At 35.5% G+C, this 8,509-nt stretch overlaps 1 protein-coding gene across 1 annotated transcript; it reads right to left on the minus strand.

The window, feature by feature from the left end:
• Positions 1 to 6,858: 6,858 nt before the first annotated feature.
• On the minus strand, positions 6,859 to 8,142 carry LOC122406360 (sentrin-specific protease 1-like). The gene has a single exon (XM_043411759.1). The coding sequence runs from the start codon at positions 8,140 to 8,142 to the stop codon at positions 6,859 to 6,861; it is 1,284 nt and encodes a 427-aa protein (XP_043267694.1).
• Between the last annotated feature and the right edge of the window lie 367 nt (positions 8,143 to 8,509).

Raw genomic sequence — 8,509 nt, forward strand, 5'->3', positions numbered from 1 at the left:
GGAAATATATTTCGTCGGGGGTACGTTTTGGAAGACACGAAAATGTCTAGATTCAGAATGCAAAAGCGACATTTAAAAATGGCCAATTCTGTTGGATTTGTTGAGTCTTGAATTTGATCTATCTTTCCTCTTTTCCTTTCTTTTTTCTAACGTTATAAACTGAAAAACACATCTCGGGCCGCAACACGCATTGCTCCATGCTCTTGAGTTCCCAATGGACAAAACATATTAGAAGACAAAGAGAAAAATCACCAAAGTCCAAGAACAAACCTCTATCGAAATAGTTCCAATACAATTTTGACGAAAAATAGGTCTATTTTCGTGGAAACCAAAGTTACAAGCCGAAAAACATATCTCGGCCTCCAACCTGCTTTCCACCGTGCTCTTGGGTTCCTAATTGACAAAACATATTAGAGTTAAAGGAAAAAGATTGCCAAAGTCCAAGAACAGACCTGTGAAGAAATATTTGCAGTACATTTTTGACGAAAAATAGGTCTTTTTTTTGTGGAAACTAACGATATAAGCCGAAAATCATATCGCAGCCTCCAACCCGCTTTCGACCGTGCTCTTTGATTCCTAATTGATAAAACACATTAGAGTACATGGAAAATATCCTCAAAGTCCAAGGACAGACCTGTGACGAAATATTTTCAGTACTATTTTGACGAAAAATAGGTCTTTTTTCGAGAAAACCAACGTTATAAGCCGAAAATCATAAATAATTCGTAGAAATTTAAACTAAAATCCTATAGTCAACTGAACATAAATAAGGAACTTTAGAGAAAAAATACGTGATATCAAACCATAAACTTCCCCTAGGAAAAAAAAGGTTGGGACAAGTACATTGATGGTCCCTCGTTTGCTAATAAATCCATCCATAAAAAAACTTTAAAAAAAATTTTCTTTAAAAATTGTCAAAAAAATTATTTTATAAAAAAAAATACAGTACAATTCGAAAAAAAATTGACAAATCTAGAAAAAACATTATGTTTAAAAAAAAAATATTCTGTATCTATTTTTTAAAGTTCAAAAAAATCAAATAACAAGTAAAAAATAAAAAACCGAAAAATCGCGTTTGAAATCATTATGCAAACCGATGCCTCATCCTTCTTATTTGATTCGAACAGCTAAATCAATTGAAAAAATTTCCATCTAATTTACGTGCAGCATTAAAATTTATTATATCAATTCGAGGCTAAGTATTTTCTAATGAATTGAAAAAAGTTACCACTTGAGTTACGTACAGCACTAAAATTTATGATATCAATCAGTGGACAAGTATTTTATTAGTAACTCCAAATTTTGACATTATTAAAATGTTCTAAGAAGCTTTTAAATCCAAAAAAAATCACATGAAAGCTAGTCATTCGTTACTCTATGGTGGCAAAGACTTATAAGAAAATCGATTTTTCTCAGACTTTCAGGATCCTTTGGTATTATTCACAAAATTCAACGTCGATTGGATCGATACAAATTATGTTTAAATATGTGTTAAAAGTACTTGTCCGGCCCATCACTATTCATTCAATAAAAAATCAATCATAAAAAAATGAAATTGTACGGCAGAATCTGGTTAAAAATTTGTTGAATTGCGATTCATTATTAGTTTAATGCTTTTAATAATAGTAGAGGTTAGTTCTTAGTCCGTATGGAATTCGTTCGCTGGAAGAATAAGTAGGAAGTAAGAATTGACATCATTGAATATAAACTGGAGAGTTATTTTGGAAGCATGAACATATATATTATGTACAATTTGTTTCATTTATCGATGCAGAACAAAATCCCTTGTATATTGCGGAATAATTTGTTTCCGTTTTTTATTAAATTAGTGCAACTAAGTAAAAATTACGTAAAGATAATTCTCTCAATTCCCTCTGGATGAATACTTGTGACTTGTGAACCATCAGTTCTAGACAAGCCCTGATTTTTATTTGGATAAACAATTTAAACGGAAAGTGATGGGCCGGACAAGTACTTTTAACACATATTTAAACATAATTTGTATCGATCCAATCGACGTTGAATTTTGTGAATAATACCAAAGGATCCTGAAAGTCTGAGAAAAATCGATTTTCTTATAAGTCTTTGCCACCATAGAGTAACGAATGACTAGCTTTCATGTGATTTTTTTTGGATTTAAAAGCTTCTTAGAACATTTTAATAATGTCAAAATTTGGAGTTACTAATAAAATACTTGTCCACTGATTGATATCATAAATTTTAGTGCTGTACGTAACTCAAGTGGTAACTTTTTTCAATTCATTAGAAAATACTTAGCCTCGAATTGATATAATAAATTTTAATGCTGCACGTAAATTAGATGGAATTTTTTTCAATTGATTTAGCTGTTCGAATCAAATAAGAAGGATGAGGCATCGGTTTGCATAATGATTTCAAACGCGATTTTTCGGTTTTTTATTTTTTACTTGTTATTTGATTTTTTTGAACTTTAAAAATAGATACAGAATATTTTTTTTTTAAACATAATGTTTTTTCTAGATTTGTCAATTTTTTTTCGAATTGTACTGTATTTTTTTTTATAAAATAATTTTTTTGACAATTTTTAAAGAAAATTTTTTTTAAAGTTTTTTTATGGATGGATTTATTAGCAAACGAGGGACCATCAATGTACTTGTCCCAACCTTTTTTTTCCTAGGTATTACCATAATCAAAGATAAGGGGTGATCCATCGCATATATATTTATCCACAGAAATTTCAGAGTTCGCAGGTATCTGCTGCGGTTCAATGTATCTGCGCAATGAGCTCCGAAGACAGCAATTTCAAATCTATCCATAAATGAGCAACTGAAGACTTTTATAATCAATTTTTTACCTCATATAGATGTTACAGTTACAGTCAAAATGTAAAATGAATGGCACAGTATTTAAATTGTATAGTTGGCAGATTTTTGCAGTATTTTAATGATCCGAATCTACAGCATTATAATGAAAAGTTGTCAAAAGTCATGATGTTACATTAAAATGACATAGCGCACATTGCATTCAGCAATTCTGTAAGTTTCTGGGGATGTTGGTAGGCATCATATTTGATCGCATCCAAAACTGAGCAACAGTAGACTTATCGGAATGAATTTTTTTTATAATAATTCCATATTTGTAGTTTGCAAAGTGGAAATACTCAACATACATGTCATTCTATAAGTTTTGTTATCAAAATTTGTGTTTGCATACCGCATTCCTAAGATACGACTTTTCATATCATTAGCAAAAAAAGCATTGTAACGGTACGTTAGTGCTTGTGCACACCGTCACGCCTGGATTCGAGCAATTCTATATTAAAGAAGAGCGGGCATGAAGGAAAAACAAAAGTAAAATGAAATTAAATTGAAATGACAAATGCTTTATTCAATTTTAAATTGTTTTGAACCAAATTACAAAAATAAAGGCTTTTTATTTGAAATCGAGTTTTTTCGCTTTATTTTAATCGCATGTAAAATTTTATTTCCGGTATTTTTCTTTGTAAAAAGAATAATTTTCGCAGAATTAATTATCATAAACTTCGCATGAATTTACGCTCGCTTTTATTAGAATAATAACAATTAATAGTATCGCTTGCAATAATAATAATTCAATAATTCTCGCCAACGCTGGTCTTGATTAATTTTGTTTGATAATTCGATCATTTGATAATTTGATAATTGAGCTATAATTCTTAGAAACTCACTTTTTGACTCTATACAATCCAAATTAATTGTTCGAGTGGATTTTTCTGATCGATCTCACTCTTTTGACTCGATATAATTCAAATAAATTGTTTTCAGTGAGTTATTTCGCTTTTTGAAATAATTTAATTGGCTCTAAATGACTCGCAATTGTCTCGTTATGAGAATAAAGAAAATTTGTTTGATTTTAATGATTTCTACTGAATTAGATCACCACTCAGAAAACAATAACTCATTGATGGAAAAGAATCCACCCAGAGTTCTTGAGACAGAACGAAACCGAACTGTCCCGGCCCCTCTGGCGTGGAAAGGTAGGAGTCCTACCCAAGAATCTTGTGACCGAACGAAATCGAACGGCCACGGCCCTCTTGGATAGAAAAAGGATTGGAAATCTACCAGGAATCTTGAGACAGAACGGAATCGAACTGTCCCGGCCCTCCTGGATAGATCGGAAACTCTCACCTAAGAATCTTGAGTTCAAACGAAATCGAATGAACCCGGCCCTCTTAGCGTGAGAGAGGAAAGGTGTTATTCTGTTTGAACTCTGAGTGGGATAATAGCGATGTTATTTTACTCTTTGTTTTTAGAGCTATTTTTGAAATGAGTGAAAATTCTATGTTTCTTTATTCTCGATTTTATGGCGAGTTCACGCGGCGAGATCCGGAGGCAAGACTGGCTTTTTGTTTTGGCATGCGAGTCGAGCTCTCAGGGATTCGAGACGTGACTGGCTCTTAGCGTGGCGAGATTCGAGACGAGACTAGCCCCTTGAGCTTCCGCGCTCGGGTTTTTATACCCTCTCAAACAAAGGAAATAATAATAATAATACGATGGACTTTGTCCCGTTTCATGATTCGCTCAGTGATTTAATCTTGAACCAGGGACTCCTCCTCTAAATTCTCTGATTGGTGCGCTAACTCCCCCGCGTGGGTCCCAATTGGCCGAGTCGAGCTGCAGTCACACTGCGCATGTGCGAGAATTTAATGAAATTTAATAAACTCAATTTTTATTGTTTTTATGCACAATTCGTATCTTTTTCAATTATTTTGCTATGATTTCTAACAAATTTCTAAACAATAACATTTTTATTTCATTTTAATTAATTATTTGCTCGTGACTGCGTCTATTGCACGTGCCTGTGAAAGTAGGTCATCGCGCATGCGCATTGTGCACGCTCGATCTTTCAAAGAAAAGTTTTCTTAAGTTTTTAAATAATTTTAATCTGAAATTTTCACCAAATTGTCCACAATACGTTTCTTTAACAATCCGCATCATTATTTTCAATAAGAAAGAGTTTATTTAATTGAAATTGAGTAAAATAAAGAATTTCACGAATCTAGGGAATTTTGTGGAATCGAAATTGAGTTGGCAGCGCCGAGCGCCTCGCTTCCCGAGCGCCGCTTCGCGAAGTGACAGTTTTTCAACATGGCCGCCGGTGTAAACACTCGTGCGTGCCATGTCGTTGAAATAAAGTTCTCGAGTCGGTGTTTCGCTTCAACGCCCCCCAGAACAAAAAGAAATTTTGAGACTCTAAATTGATTTTTGTTCTCAACAGAAAATAATAAAAAAAATGAAATTTGATTTGGGATAGTGGGAGGACAGGGCGATGATCTTCTGAAGATGATGATGATGATTTGCAGTTTTGCAGGCTCGATGACCTTGATGTTTTTCGTTTTGGCTCTTGATGACAGCGATGTTGTTTTTCAGCGGAGTTTCTCGATGGTGATTAGTCGCTCCAAAAATCGACCTCTCTCTCCTGCTCTTCCTCCAAGTCCATAAATTGCAGATGTTCTAATTGCCTCAGCTCAGCCTCGATTGGATCGAAAGGTTCCTGCCGTTGTTCTCCATTTACCAGTCTCTGTATTTCTTCTGGTGTTGCACATTTGATGTCATCTCGAAGCGAGAATGCATATTCGCCTTCTGTAGCGTATCCACGTTGAATGAGGCTTTCCCGCAGGTTGACGTAGTGTGGAGTGATAAAAAGATCGACCTCATGTCCATCCAGGGTTGGATGATCCCTGAGGATGTTGACTTTTGCCCTTTGATTGACTAGCTTTCGTTGATAGTGAAGGCTGCAAACCATATCCCATCGATCCCCAATGTACGGTTTAATGTTGGTGATGTATGCCTTTGTACAGAAAGGTGGCACGCTGGCATATTGATGTGGTAAATTATGAAGTTCATCAACGGGATGCATGAGCGTCATCCCTCGGTCAATTAGCATCAAGGTAGCTTCTTCATCCTCGACGTTGGTCAATCTCCCACGACAGGCACGGTCACCATTTATAACAGCGTACATTCGATCTGTTTTTAGAGACACCCTTTGATCGTGTCTTCTGTTTGTGAGTTCGATGAATAATTTTTCTTCGAAAATACGCAGCTCTTCAAGTTTTGAAGGAGTTGTATACGAAAAGTTGGTTGGATTAAGAAATTCCAAGATCTTGACGTCATGAACGCCCTCCCAAGTCGCTGGCCATGGAGAAGGTGTTGGAACTCCCGGAATAACTTGTTCGATTCTCATTTTGAGATAGTTTTGGCAATTGGGTGTGAGCTGATAGAAGGTTCGACTCGAGGTGTTGCTTGTAGCTCGTCTCGATGTAGACTGAAAAACTCTGCTCCGCTCGGCTGCTTTTATACTGCTCCGGCGTCCCCCACTCCTCGCTCGGTGGTGCTGCCCTCTGGTGGCCCGTGATGAGTCGAGTTGATGGTTTGGGGGATAGGGGAACGATAATTTTACCCCTACTCCTACTTTTGAGTACTGCCCTCTTATTTTTCCCTTAAATGTTTCCCTTTATATTTTTTTTTTTTTTTCTTTTTGTTTTTTCAGGTAGCGAGGTAAGTATAATTTCTCCCTTTTTCATTAAAATAAAATTTGTTTTTTAGGTTCAGGTGGAAATTTCAGGTAAGTATCGCTTTTTATGTTTTATCGTAATTTTAATAATAATAATAATAATCCCCTTTTTTATTTTCAGGTAACGCAGAAAGAAAGAAAAACACCGGAAATTTTGAGTTTAACAAAAATAGAAACAACGATATTTATTGAATTGTTTGGTTTGTTTAAACAATAATTCGTTTCATTGGGTTTATTTTGATTCATAAGAAATAATAACAATTATAAAAGTTTGTATTTGTTGTAACAGTAATAAATAAATTTGTTAAAAAGAACTGTTCGAAATCCTTATTCTAATTTTCCTTGGATTAAGGATCTTTTTATTTTTTGTCTTATGGCTGCCATGTCTTTTTGACAAAAGTCGATTTCCCGCCCTGCGGCCTCATACTCGGCAAAAGAGCAGACAAACACCCCACAATCAAAATTATTGGATTGTCTCGGAATATTCTTTCTTATTATTACCGTCCACTCCTGGGGAAGGAAGGATTTCTGTTGTTTGACTTCTGCCTCTTTGATCAAATAATTAAAAATAATTGTGACGTACTCGACTTTATCACCCAACAGACTATCAAAGTATTTGATCTGCTTAGTTACAAAATCTACAATCGTAAGGCACCAATGTGCTCCCATATGCATTGGCACGAGAATCAATTTAAATTGAAAAATGTTTGTTTTCTTTGTCCATCGTTGGACCGAGGAAAACCCTCCCGATAGTAGTTTAGAAAAGAAAAAAGTGGTAAAAGCAAAGGTTTCCGGGCTCCCCCTAACTATCAAATTGAGATATTCATTTATAACCTCGTCGTTCAACCAGTTATTGCCGTCTAGCGTTGCCAAGTCACAGCTCTTGATTGTCACGCCTTTTTTCTCTTTTCTTTTCGTTTCGATGTTCTCCCGCCTTTCCCTTTCAATCGCGTCTTTGCCGGTTCTTTTCCTTTTTCGTGTTTGTTTTTGAGTCTCGTTTCGCTCTTCGTATTCTTGTGGTTTTTGTTCGATCTTATCTTTTTCCTGATTCTCTTTGTCATTTTCTCTTGATCCTTTATTTTCTTCGTTTTTGTCCTCCCAATGAAATTCTCCAATTTTCCATCCAGTCCACTCTTTTCCATTTTTTGCGATTTCTTCTCTGTACCTTTCCCTTTCCTTTTTCTCGGCTTCCCTTTTGTTCCTGCTCCACTCCTCGGTGCTTACCGGCATTTTGAAATTTTCTTCTTCTGGGGCGTCTCGGATAGGCGAAAGAATATCCGGTACAGCAAATTCTTCCCCAATTCTCTCATATTTCGTAAATTTTTGGATAAATTGTTCGACGGCTTGCCGATTTGATCTTCGGTCCACATCAATTGGCATCAGTCGCCAGATGAACACCTGCGTAGCCTTGTCCTTAGGCTGTGGTGTTTGTGTTTTCGTAGATTGTTTCGGCCTTTTTGATCCCTTCACTGTTTCGACCTTTAATTTGAATTTTTCGACTTCTCTCATTGGTGGGGATTCGTCAAATTTCTCCCAAAATCCACTCTCACCAGTTTGCATGGTAAAATGCTTCTTTTCGGCCATGTCGACCGTTTGTGTTGAAACATCCATATTCTGCTATAAAATCGTACAATTTTCGTTCAAACTACTTTTACTTATTTAATTTAATGTTTTCTACAACTTTTTTACAGCAAATCGTTACCTTATTTCGTTTATTTTCCGTTTTGTTCGTCCGAAAAATCGCTCCTGCTTGAAAAAACGCTTCGTTCGAATTTTTTTTGAAAGGGGTATGCAATTTTTCCCTAGATGGGTAGACTCGCATGTAAAATACGAGAATCCTAGCCGACGCCAGCGACAGTGGCGAACATGGGAACTACATTTCACTAACTTTTGGCCAAATGTATCAAACTTCGATTTTTCTTGTTCTGATTGATAATTCTTATTTAATAAAAGTTTCTTTTGATAGTATTGAATGTTT

This window comes from Venturia canescens, chromosome 2 (assembly GCF_019457755.1).
Source record: "Venturia canescens isolate UGA chromosome 2, ASM1945775v1, whole genome shotgun sequence".
NCBI classification, from domain to species: Eukaryota; Metazoa; Arthropoda; class Insecta; order Hymenoptera; family Ichneumonidae; genus Venturia; species Venturia canescens.